General features: G+C 36.9%; 1 protein-coding gene across 1 annotated transcript in view; it reads right to left on the bottom strand.

Moving 5' to 3' along the window:
* The window catches only part of LOC122702002 (phospholipid-transporting ATPase ABCA3-like), a 267396-nt gene that overhangs the window by 165500 nt on the left and 79824 nt on the right, over window positions 1–22072 (bottom strand). The window contains exons 10-11 of the mRNA XM_043915524.1: window positions 10721–10902; window positions 1892–2029 (exon numbers count right to left, since the gene is read on the bottom strand). Of these exons, the coding sequence (XP_043771459.1) occupies window positions 1892–2029; window positions 10721–10902 (320 nt within the window). The remainder of the gene's footprint in view (window positions 1–1891; window positions 2030–10720; window positions 10903–22072) is intronic.

The following is a 22072-nucleotide window of genomic DNA, read 5'->3' as shown; positions in this document are numbered from 1 at the left end:
CAGGTGTCTGGGGTGGGGAGGTCAATTGTGTGCTTTTCCTCCAGTGTGACTTTGGCTTCTGAGCTTCACAGGTTTACAGATTTCATGCTGCCTTTTAGAATCCTTGATCTAGTTTCCCAGAATCCCACTTAAAGCTCTCTACATCAGTTTAAATATCTCAAAGGGAAACTTGATCACATGGGACCGCTTCATGTTTCCAAAATGTCATGCCAGCCAACTATAACCACCAAAATGCTCAAGCGCCTCTTTATTTCAGTAGAGTTCTTATTTGGAGTAGAGGGTGCAGGGATTGATTCTCAGTCCCTAGTGAGAAAATAGCTACAAGAGAGAAAATGGCCAGTATTTCTAAGGTCAGTTTAAAAGGATTGCTTATTTTTCAGAACTGAAAATAATCTAGTCCTTAGAGCTTCTGCAGTTGTCTGATAAATATAATTTATCTGCTTTCTTCAACTGTTTTAAGTTTGAGTGTCAGACTACCAAGAACTTCCCCATCCTACTTGGAGGCAGGAGTACCCCAAACTGTTTGCTTACATTTCCTTTAAAAGGGAGATTTTATCTGAATATTTTACAACTATATTTCCAATACCAATCAGTTTCTACAACATAAAAGGTGCTAAGGAACTGTTTGTTGAACTTCTGAATAAATAAATAGTACATAAAAAAGTCCTTGGTTCTGCTAAGTACTCGTAAGTCTGGATATGCAAGTCTGGGGGAAAGAGCTAGGAAAATATGAACTACTACACAAATTAGAGGAAGCTCTCAGGGACAATGCTGGTGAAAAAGTGAAAACAGAGATGAGAAAGGATATGGGTGGTGAAATGGCTCATGTGGCTGTTAATATAACCCTATCATAAATCACAAAACTGTGATTTGAATGGACTTCCTGAGAAAATACAATGAAAATACAGTGCTACATCTACAGTGATGTGATAAAGACAGAATCATAACGCAATATGCTGGAGGCAGAGAAAACCATAATAGAATAAAAAATCCTATCCTCTTCCTAATACCCACAAATGATTAGCAGAAATTTTGAAGAGATATATGAGTTTCCACAAATTGTGAGATTAGCGGTTCAAGTTAAGCTGAAGTATCTCCTTGAGGCCCAAGAGAATGCCATTAGACATACGGGTTACCTGAATGATACATACATGAAGTATCACCTTGAGGCCCAAGAGAATGCCAGCAGATATATGGGTTACCTGAATGATACATGCCTGCAGTTAATCCAGATAAACTGATATGTCTCAGAACATGTCCTTGCAGAACACTTCAAAAGAGGATAGTGTAAACAAATGGCCTAATATATAACTTGTAGAATAAGTAAAGCCAGAGTGGTGAACAGAAATTTGTATTTACATAAGAAGTCTTCACAGTTCCAATGAAAAATTAACTCCTATGACAGAAGACTTGTAGCAGACACAGTCATCATCTATACAAAGACGAATTCTATTCAGAAGTAAATAGAGGAAAACATGGATTTTTATTTTATTTGCATAAATTTCATTTTGTCTCATTAAATAATAAGCCTGCTGACTATAACCTTTTATTAACATCATATGGGAGTAGGCTTATGGCCAGTGACAAACATTTGTTATTTTTATTGTTCAGTTGCTAAATTGTGTCTGACTCTGCAACCACATGGACTACAGCATGCCAGGCTTCCCTCTCCTTCACTGTCTCCCAGAGTCTGCTCAAATTCATGCCCATTGAGTTGGTGATGCTATCTAAACATCTTATCCTCTGCCACCATCTGCTCCTTTTGCCTTCAATCCTTCCCAGCATCAGAGTTTTTTCCAATGAGTTAGCTCTTTGCATCAGATAATTAATTTACTATGTGTTGTAAATTACTTTTCAATAGTACAGGGGAAAAGAGACCTGTTAAAAATACCTTGTACAAATGTTGAATCCTGATACCAGCCGTCAAACCAACAGGTTCTTCTTCAAAATAAGCACTTTGAACTGTACTAACAACATGCATATCTTCCTTTTTCCTAATGCTTGTAGGCCTTCCAAGCCAGTAGCCTTTCTAAGAAAAGAAGAAAAACAGAATCTATCATGTGACAGAAAAATAAAATGTTCCTAAACTTGAAAACATTTTGACTCATTTCACTTAAGTTTTGAGATGGCTTGCAGCAGATAACTTGAAAGGAAATTTGGAAGCAAATAGCCTATAATTTTAATTCCTACAGAATAACTACAAAATATGCTATTTAAAATGTCACTTTAATATGGTTCAGCAAAAAGCATCCTATCATTCTGAGTCAGTCTCTTTATTTGGACATGTGACCTAAAGATCCTTAAAGATTGCTAAGACCCTTTCAATGAATTTGTGAGTTCAAAACTGCTTTCATAAAAGCACTTTAATATATGTATTCTTTTTCATATTCTGTTCCATTATGGTATTCTCCTAGAAAATAACTCCTAGAATGTTTGGTTTTGAAGGCCAGTGGGGCTTACTTTCAGAAGTCTTAGGAGGCTAGGGGAAATAGACACTTCACTTTCAGAGGGCACACAAAAAATATCACATTCTCCAGGACCCAGAGAAGAAGCAGTAATTTGAAAGAAGCCTGGGTAATGCTGTTGGGTCTGCTAATCTTGGAGAGACCCCTGGAAAGGCATGAGGCCACTACAGCTCACCGTGTGGATACAGACACTGGTGGCAGCCATTTGGGAGAGCTTATTGTACCACATGGACACTTGCGGGCAAGCACCATTTTGGAATCCTCCTTCTAGCTGATTAGCCTTAGGGCCCAGCAATGCCCTTGCCCAACAGCCTGTAAGAATCAGCTAGGCAGCAGATGGTCTACCTCCAGACTTTCTGAGCTCACAGCACCAGCAGTATGTCTCTGCCCAGCTAGGGGCCCAGGACCTGGCCCCACACATCAATGTGCAGGCATTACAAGCAGGACCCCCAGAACCATGCAGCTGGGCCCTGTTGCATCACAGGTGGGTAGGCATCAGCCCCAGAATCCCTAGCTCTGCCCACCAGTGATCCTGCTCTAGCCTTGGAAATAGTCTCACAGGGCAGTGGGTGCATACTAACCACAAGACAACCAAAGCCCCACAGCCTGTGGTCTGAGCCCAACTACCAGCAGGCCAGCACCTGCCCTAGGACTGGCTGGGCCCTGTGCCCAGCAACAGGTCAACAAAGCTTTGAGACATGCCAGATCCCACAGGCAGCTGTGTCAGGAGCCAGTCCCAGGCACCAACAGTCCAATAATAACTCTGGGATCCCTGGGTCCCACAGCCAAACCATAGGACCTAACTCTGGCTACCAGTGAACCATCACTAGGTCTAGGGCCTGGCCTTATCCACCAGTGTGGGGGCAACAGCCCCAGGATCTCCTGGACCCCAACTCCACTTATCAACGAACCAGTAACAGGCCCAGGGCTCCACAGGGTTCAGAATCCAGCCACCTCGTGACCTGGCCCCAGAAACTAGTGTTCAGCAGCCCTTACCCAAGGAAGGGCCTGGCAACCAACCAGACCAAGGCTAACAAAGCCTGCCAGATTACCCACGGTAATCAGCCCACCACAACAGAAGGACCCACATAGCCTAAATAGGGGGCACACCTAGAACATATAGCTCTGGTAATGAAAGGTGAGTGTGCTGCTGGGATGCATTAGACTTCCCCTTCAAGGCCACTTCTCCAATGTTGAGAAATGTAACTAATATATCAAGTACACAGACATAAAAACAGCAAGTTAGGGAAAATTATGTGACAGAAGAATATGTTCCAAATGAAGAAACAATATAAAAACCCAGAAGAACTAGGTGAAGGGGCAATAGACAATCTACTTGAGAAAAATTTTAGAGTAATGACCATAAAGATCATCAAAAAACTAACGAGAAGAATAGATGCACAGAGAAGTTAGAAACTTTCAACAAAGAATTAGAAAATATAAAGAGCTAGCAAACAGAGATGAAGAACACAATAACTGAAGTGAAAAATACACTAGAAAGAATCAACAGTAGACTAAATAATATGAAGAAAAAGATCGATAAGCTGAGTATCAGTAAGACAGAGTATCAGAAATCATTGATGCTTAAAAAAAGAAAAGAATGAAAGGCAATGCAGACAGTTAACGATGCTTCTGAGACGATATCAAGCATACCAGTATTCACATTATAGGGGTCCCTGAAGGAGAAGAGAGAGAGAAAGGGTATAAACATATCCGGAGACATAATAGCTAAAAAATTCCCTAACCTGGGAAAAGAAACAGGTATCCAAAACCAGTAAGTGCAGAGAATCTCATACAGGATGAATTCAAAGAGGAACACACCAAAACACATTGTAATTAAAATGACAAAATTAAAGGTAGAGAGTACTAAAAGCAGCATAGGAAAAGCAATGCATAACACTCAAGAAAACTCACATAAGATTATCCACAATAAGCAGATAAGAGATACAGAAAATAATTAGATGTAAAATATAATATCAAAAACAGTAATCATGAGGGGAGCAGAGTACAATGCAGGATTTTTAAAATGCATTTGAAATTAAGAGATCAGCAATTACGTGTTTGTGTGTGTGTGTGTGTGTGTATGAAAGCGAAAGTTATTAGCTCAGTCTTGTCCAACTCTTTGTGACCCTACCAGGTCCTCTGTCCTTGGAATTATACATAGTGATAGTGAAGTCTCTCAGTCGTGTCCCAACTCTTTGCAACCCCATGAACTGTAGCCTACCAGGCTCTTCCATCCGAATTATATATATATATATTTATCATACATCTACATAAATATATACATATTTATGTAGATGTTAACCTCGGAGAAGGCAATGGCACCCCACTCCAGAACTCTTGCCTGGAAAATCCCATGGGCAGAGAAGCCTGGTAAGGCTGCAGTCCATGGGGTCGCGAAGAGTTGGACATGACTGAGCGACTTCACTTTAACTTTTCACTTTCATGCATTGGAGAAGGAAATGGCAACCCACTCCAGTGTTCTTGCCTGGAGAATCCCAGGGACAGAGGAGCCTGGTGGGCTGCCGTCTATGGGATTGCCGAGTTGGACGCAACTGAAGTGACTTAGCAGCAGCAGCAGCAGATAGTAACCTCACGGTAACCACGAACCAAAAATCTATCATAGAAGAAGAAAGGAAAAAAAGAAGAACTTCAAAAACAAACCCAAAACATTAACAAAATAGCAATAAGAACATACATATCAATAATTACCTTCAATGTAAATAGACTAGATGCTCTAACCAAAAGACACAGAGTGGCTGAATGGTAACACGAACATGGAACAAGACCTGTATATCTTCTTACAAGACTCGTTTCAGATGTAGACACACACATAGGCTGAAAGCGAAGGAATAGAAAAAAGGTGCTCCATGCAAATAGGTATCAAAAGAAAGCAAGAGTAGTGACATTTTATCACACAAAACAGTCTCTATAATGAAGAGTGTTATGAGACGAAGAAAGATACTACATAGTGATCAAGAAATCAATCAAAGAAGATATAATAATTTTAAACGTCTGTGCACCCAACGTTGCTGAAGCTGAAGCTCCAATACTTTGGCCACCTGACGCAAAGAGCCAACTCATTAGAAAAGACCCTGATGCTGAAAAAGGTTGAAGGCAAAAGGAGAAGGGGGCAGTAGAGGATGAGAAGGTTAGATGGCATCACCGACTCAATGGACATGAATTTGAGCAAACTGGTGTGCTGCAGTTCATGGGGTCACAAAGAGTCAGATACAACTTAGCAACTGAACAACAACGTTACTTCTATCTAGTTGATGGTTTTAGCCACCACCTCCTCAATTTCCCATCCTCCCAGACCCTGAAGCTAACCATACATTAAAAAGATTATACACAATGATCAAGTGGGATTTATCCTAGGGACATAGGTATGGTTCTATTTCCACATATCAATAGATACGATATACTCCATTAACAAACTGAAAAAGAAAAAACATATAATCTCAATAAATGGAGAAAATATTTTGACAAAATTAGAATTCCATTTATGATAAAAAAAAAAACTCTCTAGAAAATGGGTATAGAGGCAACATATCTCAACAATAATCCATGCCATATATAAAAAGCTGACATCATACTCAACAATGAAAAGCTGAAAGCAGGAACAAGACAAGGATTCCACTATAACCACTTTTATTCTACGTAGTATTGAAAGTCCAAGCCACAGCAATCAGAGAATAAAAAGAAATGAAAAGAATACAAGTTGAAAAGAAAGAAAATTCACTATTTTCAGATTACATACTATACATAGAAAATTCCTAAAGTTGCTATCAGAAAGCTACTAAGGCTCATTAATAAATTACGTAAAGTTGCCTGTTACAAAACTAGCATATAGAAACCTGTTGCAATCAATGCTCAGAAAAATAAATTAAGAAAATCAACCCATTTACAGCTGCATCAAAGGCAATAAAGTACCTAGGAATAAACTAATGTAAGGAGGTAAAAGATCTATCCTAATAAAACTATAATATACCATTAAAAGATTAAAAACAACACAAATAAATGGAAAGATATCCTTTGTTCATGAGTTAGAAGAATTAATATTTTTAAAATGACCATACTCCCCAGGGCAATGTACAGATCCAATGGAATCTCTATTAAAATACCAATGACATTTTTCACAAAACTAGAAAAATAAATTTCAAATCTGCATAGAAACACAAAAACCCCAAAGAGCCAATACAATTTGAGAAAGAACAGAGCTAGAACTATCATATTCCCTCACTTTAGACTATGCCACGAAACTACAGTTATCAAGACAGTATAGTACTGACACAAAAACAGCCATATAAATCAATCAAACAGAAAAGAGAGCCTAGAAATAAACCCACACAGTTATGGTCAATTAATCTATGACAAAGGAGGTTAAGACTGTACTAGAGAGAAGTCTCTTCAATAAATGGTACTGGGAAAACTGGTGAGCTATACATAAAATACATGAGATTAGAATGCTTTCTAACACTACATACAAAAAAAAACTCAAAATGGATTAAATACCTAAATATAAGACTGGAAACCATAAAACGCCTAGTAGAAAACATAGGAAGAACACTCTAACATAAATGATAACAATATTTTTGGGATCTCTTTCCCAAGCCAGAAGAAACAAAAGCAACAGTAAACAAGTGGGACATAATCACTTAAAAATTTTTGTAGAGCAAAGGAAACTATCAACAAAGCAAAAAGACAACCCACTGAATGGGAGAAAATACTTGCAAATGATGTAACTAATAAAGGGTTAATATCCTCCCCCCCAAAAAAAGCCAGCTCATATTACTCAACATCAGAAAAACAAGTAGCCCAAATAAAAAATGGGCAGAAGAACTGGATAGTTTTTCATACAAGATATACAGATGGCCAACAGGCACATGAAAAGATGTTCAACATTGTTAATCATCAGGGAAATGCAAACCAGAACCACAATGAGGTACCACCTTACATCTGTCAGAATCAGTTCAGTTCAGTCATGTCTGACTCTTTACGACCAGAATAGCTATCATTAAAAAGAACGCAAATAACAAATGTTGGTAAGAATGTGGAGAAAAGGGAACCTTCCTATTCTGTTGGTAGGAATGTAACTTGGTGCAGCCACTATGGAAAACACTATAAAGGTTTCTCCCAAAACTAAAAATACAACTAACTACAACCCAGCATTCCACTCCTGGGTATATATCCCCACAAAAGAAAAGCACTAATTTGAAAATATACACGCACACACACACCCCCCCACCCCCCCGCCAATGTTCATAACAGCATGATTTGCAAATGCCAAGATATGGAAACAACCTAAGTATTCATCAACATGATGGATAAGGTATAGATAGTGAAGTGAAAGTCGCTCAGTTGTGTCCGACTCTTTGTGACCCCAGGGACTGTCCATGGAATTCTCCAGGCCAGAATACTGGAGTGGGTAGCCTTTCCCTTCTCCAGGGGATCTCCCCAACTCCAGGACTGAACCCAGGTCTACTGCATTGCAGGCAGATTCTTTACCAGCTGAGCAACAAGGGAAGCCCAAGAACACTGGAGTGGGTAGCCTATCCCTTCTCCAGGGAATCTTCCCAACTCAGGAATTGAACTGGGGTCTCCTGCATTGCAGGCAGATTCTTTACCAGCTGAGCTATCAGAGAAGCCCTAAAGTATAGATGAAGTATTCCTATATATAAACATATATATGAATATGAAAATTTGTCATTTGTATCAATACTAACGGACTTGGAGGACACTATGTTAAGTGGAACAAGTCAGAAAGAGAAATATAAACACTCTGATATCACTTATATGTGGACTATAAAAAATACAACAAACTAGTGAATATAACATAAAAGAAGCAGACTCACAAATATAGAGAACAAGCTAGTGGTTACTAGTGGGTAAAGGCAAGTGGAAAGGGGCAATATAGGGGCAAGGGAATAAGTGGAACACACCTTTAGGTTATAAAACAATCTACAAGATATATTGTGTAGCATAGGGAATAAGACCAATATTCTATAACTATAAATGGAGTATAACCTCTAAAACTGTGAATCACTATGTTGTATATCTGAAATTTATATAATATTATACATTAATTATAACTCCATAAAAAGTAAAACAAATATAAAGTAAAATAGATTATTTCCCTGTTTACACTGTTGGTATTTTTATTGATGGTGTAAAAACAATATTGAGAAAAATTGTGATGACTTAAATGGTAGTATAAAACTGTACTAAATGTAATTTTTCACAACTAGACAAACACAGTAAAAACAATTGTTTAATTTAATTGCATCATTGAGGAAGGAGTAAAAGTAATTTTCTAAGTCTTACTCCCTGAATATGAATTTTTATTATTCTGTGTAATGAAAGGAGAAATATGCACAATGCATTTCTGTAGCAGATCAAAATATAAGGGGAGCCCTAAATTATTTCTCATTGTGTTGTGGGGTCAACTAGCCACTTTTTAAAATAGAAAGGCATTTTTACCTGAGAGGATGATAGACATAAAAATTATAGTTAATCAAGACTTGGCTATCTAATAGACATCTTTCTTACAAATTAACAAAGCAGTGCTTCATTTCAAGAAAAAGAACTGACAATATTTATCACCAATGAAAAAAATTGAGGTTTCTGTTGAAAAGTTAAATTTTTAAAAATTTTTATCCACTCTTGTGTAACATATTTCCAATTTTGGCAAAATACCTTGATGACTCATATTCATACTAATAAAGGTGAACCTTTGATGATGTAATAAAGAAATGTGTCATCACTTAGAAGATATGTATTAGTGAATGAATCTTTTCCAAATAATCAAGATAAATTATGACAAATTTATGCTTGGTTAAATATTTATTCAATTTGAAAGATATACTGATGGATATTATTTTAACAGATTAAGAAATGTTCAGTAATACGTTTTCAGATTCCAAACTTTAATCAATAGCTAGTAAATGATCATGAGTTAAGTTTTAGTGAACAACCATACATAAACTTAAAGCTTCCAAAATATGCCACCTTTCAAAAACTCCATGCCTATGTAAGGCTGCATTTTTTTTCAAATATTTTAAACAAAACAATAATGCAACAGATTGAATGCAGAGTCAGATACTCACTATCCAATGAGAATCCAGTTATCTTCAATTAAGCAAACATGAAAGATACTTGAAAAATATAAAACATGACACTATTCTCACTAATTTTTTTTAATTTTGAAAATAGTTTTTTCCACCAATATGTTACATAGTTCAATATATAATGGGTTTATCAGTGATATATTTAAATAAGTTGATAAATATTTTCTAAATTCTTCAGTTTTAATTTCCAAATATGATAAATACTAATAGATGTAATTGAACCTGAAGTTCCTTGGGGAGCTCAATAATTTTTAAAAATGCAGATACATGAAGCAGGGCATTCAAAGCTGGTGCTCTGGGACAACCCAGAGGGACAGGGTAGGGAGGGAGGTGGGAGTGAGTTTCAGGATGGGAGAACACATGTGTACCCGTGGTTGATTCATGTTGATATGGCAAAAACCACCACAATATTGTAATTATCCTCCAACTGAATAAATTAATTAAAAAAAAGAAAAAAATGCAGAGGTGTTCTGAGAATCACTTGCTTTAAACCACAGACTCATAAAGAAGAGGACTGAAGATGGAGGACAGATAGAAATGTTCCCCATTTTTCTATGGCTTTCAGTTCAGTTCAGTTCAGTCGCTCAGTCGTGTATGACTTTTTGCGACCCATGGACTGCAGTATGCCAGGTTTCCTGTCCATCACCAACTCCCGGAGTTTACTCGAACTCTTCTCCATTGAGTCGGCGATGCCGTCCAATCATCTCATCCTCTGTCATCCCCTTCTCCTCCTGCCTTCAATCATTCCCAACATCAGAGTCTTTTCAAATGAGTCAGTTCTTTGCATCAGTGGCTATGGCTTTAATTCTAAGTAATTTGGACTAATAGTAGAAAAAAAGCATATAATGGTAACCAGATATCTGACATAATTTATAATCTCCTCACTAAGGTCTTAAGGACCTTACCACACATTCCTTCAGATACAGATTTTTTAATAGAAAACCATTTAATTCTATTATACATGTTACAAAGTTAACTCATAATGGTTTTAGTTGAGAAGGAATTAAAGCTGTATTAATGTCATAAGACTGTGTGGAGGGTGTTAAAATTAAATAATTTTCACTCTTCAACAAACTCAGTATATAAGAACTGGAGTTTCTCTCAATAACAGAAATAATTAGAACTTACTTGCATAAAAAAATACCATGGCTTGGGCACACCATACTTTCCTGGAAAGACAGCATCTATATACCAGGTCAGAAGGCCATATAAGAAGGCATCAAATAAAAGCATTCCCATAATTTGAGCAAGAGTGAGTTCATCATCTGGACTCACTTGTGACAAGAAGTTATTCCACTTAGCACCGTCCTCTGAAATATAATAGGAAATAGTTACTTCAGGTGCCCAAATGTGATTAAAACAAAATTACCTATCAGCTTTATAATTAAACAATGAAGAAAGTGCAGTGATATTCTCTAGCTATAGATACTACTTACTACTTTCTGATACTTTAAATTTTAGGTTGCTCAAAGAGATAATGAAGTAATAGTGAAAGGGGTCTCTGCCGAGAGCCAGACATGTCGATTAAAATGTTGGTAGGTGACTGAAACAAAAACAAGCAATCATCAGAAGTCCGTAAAATAAGACTCAAAGCAATAAGCAGACCTATTGCTTAAGATGGTGGTCCTATCTCTCCATTCTCTCTCATGCTGATTTCCATCAAAATAACCAGCAGGGTATATAAAATTGGAAAGGTATTCATCAGTATAAAAAAATATTCCAGTTTCTGGTTTGCAAAAAGAACTTAAAAGTCACCACTCCATTCTAACAAGTAGGAAGCTGAACTGAAAAGTCTATAACTCTTCTTAGATCAATCAGATAAGTGAGGTCACAGGGCAATACATTGTCCCTAAAACTGGAGAGGCAGATAGGCAAATACAGAGAATATAATTTAATGGAGTAAAAAACAGAATCTCTAAAAGATCCAGTACTAGAGTAGAAAATCCTAAACTATAGTTAACAAATTGCTGGGGCCTTTCTAGGACAAGTCTAAAGAATTAAAAAGTCCAGGGGTGTTCAAGTCATAAGGAACTTGTGAATTCATGTTTTTGTCAATTTACCTCCAAGATCCTTATCAGTTTCTCACAGCAAATATAGGAGAAAATTCCCCTCATGCTTCCAGGAATTATGGAAGAAGGGAAGAAGGAACCATTTTGAAATGTGCCAGAGCATTCTATTCTTAATTAGGCCTGATTCATGAGAAAGTATTTTACCAGAGCATAACCTACCTAGGGGAAGGAAAATTCCAACCTGCTCTAATCATCTTGTCTCTTCTAAAGAGGAAAAAACCAAGAAGCACTGATGATTTCATAGATCAGCAACATAAGCTTATCGAAAGACTATAGCCCAATCATAGTACTATGGAATCCTTTCTCTCCCCACTACACCTTACCTCTACGTCACTAATGTCCTGTTTACTATATTTCCTTTTCCCTAGACCCTCATGTACACATTTTAACAAAAATTTACACAGCATTCTAAAGGGAAAAAAACACAGTTTGAAGAAACTAAAGCAGCATCAGAATCAGACTCTGATATGCAAAATGTTGGAAATATTAAACCAGGTCTATTATAGCATTGAAACATGTATATTATCATATGTGAAACAGATCGCCAGTCCAGGTTCAATGCATGAGACAGGGTGCTCAGGGCTGGTACACTGGGATGACCCTGAGGGATGGGATGGGGAGGGAGTTGGGAGGGGGGTCCAGGATGGGGAACACATGTACACCCATGGCTGATTCATATCAATGTATGGCAAAAACCACTACAATATTGTAAAGTAATTAGCCTCTGATTAAAATTAATTAATAAATAAACAAACCAGGACTATTTAAAATCATGATTAACATGATAAGGCCTTTAATGGAAAAAGTACACAGCATGCAAGAATAGACTGATAATGCAGAGAGATGGATAAGAAAGAATCAAAAAGAAATGCTAGAGTTCTTGGCATGGCTGTGGTGGGGAAAACGATGGGCAGGAAGGAGGGAGAAAAGCCTGAGAACCCACAGCTAGCTAAAGCCTCTGGAGTAATGGGACGAAGTGCCAGTTGAGAGGTGCTGAGAAGCAATGAGCTGAAGGAGAAACTTCATTTCTCAACAATGCTTATAAAGATCTGCAAGTTTGGATTTGGTAGTCAGACAACAGAAAGCATTAACTTGTTTATGAGACTTGTATCAAGTATGTCTGAACTAATAAAGCTGTTTCAGCTTTTGCTCCAATAAATCCTTTCAGTAGCAGCAGCTTTTAAAGAAGATGAAGAGAGCCAACCAGAGGAAATGCCTCCTAAAAATAAAGATGGGGGGAAATATTAGACAAACACTAACATCAGCAGGACCAAACTCCTTCAATAAAGGAAAACATGGGTTTTCTGACAACCAGGAGCTAAGGGAGGGAAATATAAAATGTCATCTTGGAAAAGTCCATGACTAAGACCTGTTAAATAAACTAGTATGAAATCAAGGTATGATGCAGATGTAATTTAAAATGAGCAGTTTCCTTTTAAAAAATAAAATTGTATATAACAATCTTTGGAGCCACTTTAAAAAAAAAACACTATCACGTGAGAGCTTGAAATTAGAAGTAATTTTTACACAGATTTCAATACATTTGCTAATTTTTTTAGTTTCATACTATTAACTTCCAAAGACTGCAGATAATAAAGAAATTAGAACCTTTTAAAGAATTGCCCCTTTTTAGATATAACTGATTAGACTAGTTCACTAAACCAGAGCAAAAGTTACTATCTATTTAAACAGCAAGCAATTACTCTTTACCTTAACTCTCTCATTACCTAGAGCAGTCTAGCTCCCAGGAACTGCCTTATAGAAAACGAGTATTGTATTAAGAGGAAAATGCTACTAGACCATGGACTAAAAGTAAATTTAGATAAAAATAACTACAGCATTTTTTCCTTATGGGCATTTGTTTTGTTTCAAGTCATCATCAAGTAGGTTAGCAATGATAGCATTGCTATCAGTGAAGACAGCTGTTTAGCTCTTTAAAAAAATATATTTTAAGACTTTCCTGGCGGTCCAGTAGTTAAGAATCTGCCATACTATGCAGGGTACACCAGTTTTGCGGGGTGTGGCGGGGAGGACCTGAGCCCACTTGCCACAATTGTTGAAGCCCCCATGCTCTAGAGCCTGTGCTCTGCTACTAGAGAAGGCCCATGCTCCACAAAGAAGAGACAGTAGAGAAAAAATAAAATAACAAAAATATATTTTAAAATTTTATGTAAACTATTAAGTATTTTAAATAGTACACTTCAACTTAATGGATCATGTCTACTTTCATTGGAGAAGACAATGGCAACCCACTCCAGTACTCTTGCCTGGAAAATCCCATGGATGGAGGAGCCTGGTAGGCTACAGTCCATGGGGTAGCGAAGAGTTGGACATGACTGAAGGACTTCACTTTTCACTTTCATGCATTGGAGAAGGAAGTAGAAACCCACTCCAGTATTCTTGCCTGGAGAATCCCAGGGACAGAGGAGCCTGGTAGGCTGCAGTTTATGGGATCGCACAGAGTTGGACAGAACTGATGTGACTTAGCAGCAGCAGCTACTTTCATTAATCTTCAAAGAACAATCCTTCACTATCAAAGTAAATCAGTATTTTGAATGTGCCTCTTTTTATGCTGTTATTAGAGCTTGAAGCAAACAATAGGAAGCTGTTAATTTTAAAATACAAACTACAACCCCAAATTTTAATATGTATATTGTTTAATATTTGGCTGCTTTTAATTTTTAACTGTATAAACACCAAATAATTACATTGCATAGAAATGGAAAGTAAAAAGATGCACTTTCTATAACATTGTCAAAGCATTTGTAAAAGCATTTACTAACGTGAAATCCAATTTGAGTTGATCTTAATACAGGATTTCTTATTATAACACTATAATATTGTATCTTAAATGTATACATTGAACAACAGCCTCTGAAAACAATGGCCTTTCAGAACACTTTCTACATTTTCCATAAAAGGAAAGTAAGTCCATCTTTAAATATTTTACGGAATCTCTGACCACATATACTTTGTTAGATCTGTGTGTCATACGGTGGTTTGAAGTTGTTTGTTTTTGTATTTTTGAGTTATATGTAAACATTTTAATGTGCTGGTTAAATGTATAGTCAAATACAAGGGAAACATGCTTTATGCTGTTTCTTCATTCATACTAACAATTTCCTTGAAAACTCCTACAGTGTTTAATTTGGAGGCAGCTTTAGACTATTCTATTGGTGAAAACTACTTGCTGAACCCTTTTAATAGGTAATTATGTCAGAGAAGCAGATTCAGTATATTGTATTATATGCTCTTATATATAATTATCCTAAATAACTCAAAGTAAAACAATGGAAATATATATGAAACTATTAGTTCCTACTTACATGATTTAATTATATCAGGATACATAAACTGAACTTGAACTTATTTTAATGTAGACACACTATCCATTTTAGTCCATTTTACTGTTTGTGTTAAAATAACATTTCTTTCCTAAATATTGTTTTCTTGACCATGGTGCACTGTTGGTGGGAATACAAACTGGTACAGCAACTATGAATAATAGTATAAAGTCTCTCAAAAATTTAAAACATATGTTCCAGTGATCCAACTAAGTATATACATATACATACATACATACATATATATATATATATATGTACACACACACATATATATATATACAGAAAAAGAAAACAGGACTTTTAAGAGGTATCTGCACTCCTATGTTCACTGTAGCATTTTTCAAAATAGCCGACATAAAAACTATCTAAGTATCTATCAATAGACAAATAAAGAAAATGTGGTATATATATTCACAATGAAATATTATTCAGCCACAAAGATAAAGAAATCTTGCCATTTGCAACAACATGGATAAATCTGAAGGATACATTATATTAAGTTAAATAAGTCAGACACAGAAAGAGAAATATTGTGTGAACTCACTTGCATGTTAACAGTATTTGCCAAGGGCTGTGCTTTGGGGGAAATGGAAAGATGCTTGTCAAAGGATTCAAGCTTCCAGCTATAAGATGAATAAATTCTGTGTAGCTAATGTACAGTATAGTGAATATAGTTAATAATTTAAATATGCTTGAAATTTGCTGAGAAGGTAGTTCTTTTCTTCCTAATGTAATTATTTATTTTAAAATTTAAATTAATTAATTTTATTTTTTTATTTTTTATTTTTTTTCTTTTTTACTGTAACAATTTATTAGTGGAAATATGTGGTTGGCCATTTAGCTCAGGCCTGCTTCTTTATCATCCACTTCTCATCTATGTGCTTTTTCTTTTTTTTTTTTTATGACTTGGAGGCTAATTACTTCACAACATTTCAGTGGGTTTTGTCATACATTGATATGAATCAGCCATAGAGTTACACGTATTCCCCATCCCGATCCCCCCTCCCACCTCCCTCTCTACCTGATTCCTCTGGGTCTTCCCAGTGCACCAGGCCGGAGCACTTGTCTCATGCATCCAACCTGGGCTGGTGATCTGTTTCACCATAGATAATATACATGCTGTTCTTTGGAAACATCCCACCCTCACCTTCTCCCACAGAGTTCAAAAGTCTGTTCTGTATTTCTGTGTCTCTTTTTCTGTTTTGCATATAGGGTTATCATTACCATCTTTCTAAATTCCATATATATGTGTTAGTATGCTGTAATGTTCTTTGTATTTCTGGCTTGCTTCACTCTGTATAATGGGCTCCAGTTTCATCCATCTCATTAGAACTGATTCAAATGAATTCTTTTTAATGGCTGAGTAATATTCCATGGTGTATATGTACCACAGCTTCCTTATCCATTCATCTGCTGATGGGCATCTAGGTTGCTTCCATGTCCTGGCTATTATAAACAGTGCTGCGATGAACATTGGGGTGCACGTGTCTCTTTCAGATCTGGTTTCCTCAGTGTGTATGCCCAGAAGTGGGATTGCTGGGTCATATGGCAGTTCTATTTCCAGTTTTTTAAGAAATCTCCACACTGTTCTCCATAGTGACTGTACTAGTTTGCATTCCCACCAACAGTGTAAGAGGGTTCCCTTTTCTCCACACCCTCTCCAGCATTTATTGCTTGTAGACTTTTGGATAGCAGCCATCCTGACTGGCGTGTAATGGTACCTCATTGTGGTTTTGATTTGCATTTCTCTGATAATGAGTGATGTTGAGCATCTTTTCATGTGTTTGTTAGCCATCTGTATGTCTTCTTTGGAGAAATGTCTGTTTAGTTCTTTGGCCCATTTTTTGATTGGGTCATTTATTTTTCTAGAATTGAGCTTCAGGAGTTGCTTGTATATTTTTGAGATTAATCCTTTGTCTGTTTCTTCATTTGCTATTATTTTCTCCCAATCTGAGGGCTGTCTTTTCACCTTACTTATAGTTTCCTTTGTAGTGCAAAAGCTTTTAAGTTTCATTAGGTCCCATTTGTTTAGTTTTGCTTTTATTTCCAATATTCTGGGAGGTGGGTCATAGAGGATCTTGCTGTGATTTATGTCGGAGAGTGTTTTGCCTATGTTCTCCTCTAGGAGTTTTATAGTTTCTGGTCTTACATTTAGATCTTTAATCCATTTTGAGTTTATTTTTGTGTATGGTGTTAGAAAGTGTTCTAGTTTCATTCTTTTACAAGTGGTTGACCAGTTATCCCAGCACCACTTGTTAAAGAGGTGGTCTTTTTTCCATTGTATATCCTTGCCTCCTTTGTCAAAGATAAGGTGTCCATAGGTTCGTGGATTTATCTCTGGGCTTTCTATTCTGTTCCACTGATCTATATTTCTGTCTTTGTGCCAGTACCATACTGTCTTGATGACTGTGGCTTTGTAGTAGAGTCTGAAGTCAGGCAGGTTGATTCCTCCAGTTCCATTCTTCTTTCTCAAGATTACTTTGGCTATTCGAGGTTTTTTGTATTTCCATACAAATTGTGAAATTCTTTGTTCTAGTTCTGTGAAAAATACCGTTGGTAGTTTGATAGGGATTGCATTGAATCTATAGATTGCTTTGGGTAGAATAGCCATTTTGACAATATTGATTCTTCCAATCCATGAACACGGTATGTTTCTCCATCTGTTTGTGTCCTCTTTTATTTCTTTCATCAGTGTTTTATAGTTTTCTATGTATAGGTCTTTTGTTTCTTTAGGTAGATATACTCCTAAGTATTTTATTCTTTTTGTTTAAATTAATTAATTTATTTTAATTGGAGGCTAATTATTTTACAATACTGTGGTGGTTTTTGCTCTAAGTGTTCTTAACACACATACACTAAGTAACTATGGTAGCTTAGCTGGTAAATATTCAGCCTACAATGCAGGAGACCCCAGTTCAATTCTTGGGTCAGGAAGTTCCCCTGGAGAAGGGATAGGCTACCCACTCCAGTATTCATGGGCTTCCCTGGTGGCTCAGATGGTAAAGAATCCACCTGCATTGTGGGAGACCTGGGTTCAATCCATGGGTTGGGAAGATCTGCTGGAGGAGGGCATGGCTACCCACTCTAGTATTCTGGCCTGGAGAATCCCCATGGACAGAGGAGCCTGGTGGGCTACAGCCCATGGGATTGCAAAGAGTTGGACAAAACTGAGCGACTAAGCATAGCACAACACATGGTGTTGTATGTGTTAATTAGCTTGAATATGATGATTATTTCACGTACGGATATAAAATCATCAAGTTGTACTGTTGCACACTTTCAAAATATATATTTTTGTGACTCATACTTCTACAAAACAAAAAACAGAATTTAAAAAGTGGCATGTTTATTTTAACTGATGTAGAAAGAGTACTTGATAATATCCAACAATTCAATTTCAATATTGAAAAGTTTAAAATCTCAACAAAATTGTAAAAAAGGGGGGGGGCACTTTCTTAATAAAAAAAATCCCCTATAAAAGATCATCTATTAAAAAAAAACCCACAACTAAAAATCACACTCAGTGGTGAAGGATAGAAAGTTTTCCTTAGTGATCAAGAACAAAATAAGCATGTCCACTCTCCCACTTCTATTCAACACTGTGTTTGATGTTATATTCATGAAAATTAGTCAAGATAAAGAAATAAAAGGCAACCAAATTGGATAGGAAGAAGAAAAACTATCTTTACTCACAGATTTTATGTACAGAAAATCCAAAAGATCCTATGAAAAAAAGAAATGTTAGAGCTAATAAGCATTCAACAAAGTTTCAGGATACAAATCCAACATACAATAATCAGTGGCATATCTACAAATCAGTAATAAATAATCAAAAAGGAAATGAAGAAAACCAAGGAATACCTCCAAAAACCAAAAAGCACTCCAAAATCAGACAAGACACTGATGCTGATGCTGGGAAATATACATATATATATATTATATATATATGTATATATATCCGCCTGCAATGTAGGAGACCCCCGTTCGATCCCTGGGTTGGGAAGAGCCCTTGGAGAAGGCAAAGGCTACTCACTCCAGTATTCTGGCCTGGAGAATTCCATGGATTGTATAGCCCATGGGGTTGCAAAGCATGGAACATGACTGAGCAACTTACACTTTCACTATTGCATTGAACCTACAGACTCTTTTAGGTATTAACAAACTACTCTTTCAATACCTAAACACAGGATGTTTTCCTACTTACCTATGTCTTTTTTAATTTCTTTCAGCAATGTTTTGTAACAGTCAATGTACCTGTTGCATTTCTTGTTTAAATATATTCATAAGCATTTTATTCTTTTAATTCTAATGTAAATGGAATGGTTTTCTTCATTTCCTTTTTGATTGTTTATTACTGATTTGTAGATATACCACTGATTATTGTATGTTGGCTTTGTATCCTGAAACTTTGTTGAATCTCTTTACTGGCTCTAACATTTTTGAAATATCAATAGCACTGCTTGCAGAAATAAAAAAGCTAAACTGTAAAATTTACATAGAATTGCAAAGGACCTTGCATAGCCAAAACAGTCTTGATAAAGAACTAGATTAGAAGACTTATACTTCTCAATTTCAAAACTGCCAAATTGTGTGGTACTAGCAAAGGATAGATATGTAGAAGAATATAATACAATTGTGGGTACTGGTAAATTTATTTTTGACAAGAATTCTATGACAAATTGGGAACAAAGTCTCTTTTCCATTAGTACTGTTGAGATAACTGGATATTCACATGCAAGTTGAACTCAACTTGCAATAAAAGTAACTTAGATTGAAAAACTCAATCTAATAGCTAAAACTATTTTTTAAAAACTGTTACAAAAGACACAGGAGCAGATACTCATTACTTTCAATTTGGCAAACAGACAATACCAAAACATAAACAATGAAAGAAGAGATAAATTGAATGTGATCAAAAATATAAACCTTTGTCTATGAAAAAGTACTATCACGAAAGTGAAAATACAACCTACAAAATAGATGAAAATATCATATATATAATAAAGGGCTTGTATCTAGGATATATAAAATGCTTACAACTGAACAAAATAAACAACTGACTTAAAAATGGGTAAAGGAGTTGTACCAATGTGCAATAATTCTCCAAAGAAGTTGTACCAATGTGCAATAACCACAAGAAAAGATGCTCAGTATCATTAGTCACTGTCATTTTTGCTGTTCAGTCACTAAGTCACGTCCAACTCTTTGTGACCTCATGGGCTATAGCATGCCAGGCTCCTCTGTCCTCAACTATCTTCCAGAGTTTGTTCAGACACATGCCCATCAAGTCAATTATGCTAACTAACCATCTTATCCTCCACAGCACCTTTCTCTTTTTGCCTTCAATATTCCCCAACATCAGGGTATTTTGCAATGAGTTGGCTGTTCAAATCAGGTGGCTAAAGAATTGGAGCTTCAGCTTCAGCAACAGTCCTTCCAATGAATATTCAGAGTTGATTTCTTTTAGTCCAAGGGAATCTCAAGAGTCCTCCACAGCACAATTCAAAAGCATCAATTCTTTGGCCCTCATGCTTCTTTATGGTCTAACTCTCACATCTGTACATGACTACTGGGAAAACCATAGCTTTGACTATACTGACCTTTGTCGGCAAAATGATGTCTCTGCTTTTTAATATGCTGCCTGTGTGTGTGCTAAATTGCTTCAGTCTTGTCTGACTCTTTGCGACCTGGACTGTAGCCCACAAAGCTCCTCTGTCCATGGGATTCTCCAGACAAGAATACTGGAGTGGGTTGTCATGTCCTCCTTCAGGGAATCTTCCCAGCCCAGGGACTGAACTGCCATCTCTTATGTCTTCTGCATTGGCAGGAGGGTTCTTTATCACTAGCGCCACCTGGGAATCCCAATACGCTGTCTAGGTTTTTAATTTCATAGCTTTCCTTCCAAGGAGCAAGCATATTTTAGTTTCATGGCTGCAGTGAGCATCCGCAGTGATTTTAGAGCCCAAGAAAATAAAATCTGTCACTGCTCCCACTTTCTCCCCTTCTATTTGCAATGAAGCGATGGGACTGGATGCCATAATTTTTAATACAGAGTTTCAAGCCAGTCTTTTCATTCTCCTCTTTTACCTCCATCAAGAGGCTGTTAAGTTCCTTTTCTCTTTCTACTATTAGAGTGGTATCATCTGCATATCTGAGGTTGTTGATATTTCTCCCTGAAAACTTGATTCCAGGTTGTGATTCATCCAGCCTGGCATTTTTGCATGATGCTCTCTGCATAGAAGTTGAATAAGCAGGGTGACAATATACAGGCTTGACGTGCTCCTTTCCCAATTTGGAACCAGTCAGTTGTTCCATGTCCAGTTCTATTGCTTCTTGACCTGCATACAGATTTCTCAGGAGTCAGGTAAGGTGGTTTGGTATTGCTATCTCTTTAAGAATTTTCCACAGCATTTTGTGATCTACACAGTCAAGGCTTAGTGTGGTCAATGAAGCAGAAGCAGATGTTTTTTTGAAACTCCCTTCATGATCCAATGAATGTTGGCAATTTGATCTCTAGTTCCTCTGCCTCTTTGAAACTCTGTACATCTGGAAGTTCTCAGTGCACGTACTACTGAAGCCTAGCTTGAAAGATTTGAGCCTAACCTTGCTAATCTGTAAATGAGTGCAAATGTACAGCAGTTGGAATAATCTTTTTTGGCATTGCCCTTTTTGGGGATTGAAATGAAAACTGACCTATTCCAGTCCTGTGGCCATTCCTGAGTTTCCAAATTTGCTGACATATTGAGTACAGCACTTTAACAGCATCATCTTTTGGATTTTAAACAGTTCAGCTGGAATTCCATCACCTCCACTAGCTTTGTTTGTAGGAATGCTTCTTAAGGTTCACTTGACTTCACACTCCAGGATGTCTGGCCGAGGTGAGTGACCACAATATCATAGTTATTTGAGTCATTAAGCCCTTCCTCACCTTCCCAGGTGGCTCAATGGTGGCTCCTGCCAATGCAGGAGAGAAAGGAACTGAGAAATATTTGAAGAGATAATAGTCAAAAACCTCACTAACATGGGAAAGAAAATATTCAAGGATGAGGAAGTGCTGGGAGTCC

The sequence above is a fragment of the Cervus elaphus genome, chromosome 10 (genome assembly GCF_910594005.1).
Source record: "Cervus elaphus chromosome 10, mCerEla1.1, whole genome shotgun sequence".
Taxonomy (NCBI): domain Eukaryota; kingdom Metazoa; phylum Chordata; class Mammalia; order Artiodactyla; family Cervidae; genus Cervus; species Cervus elaphus.
This window is presented reverse-complemented; position numbering and strand designations above follow the sequence as displayed.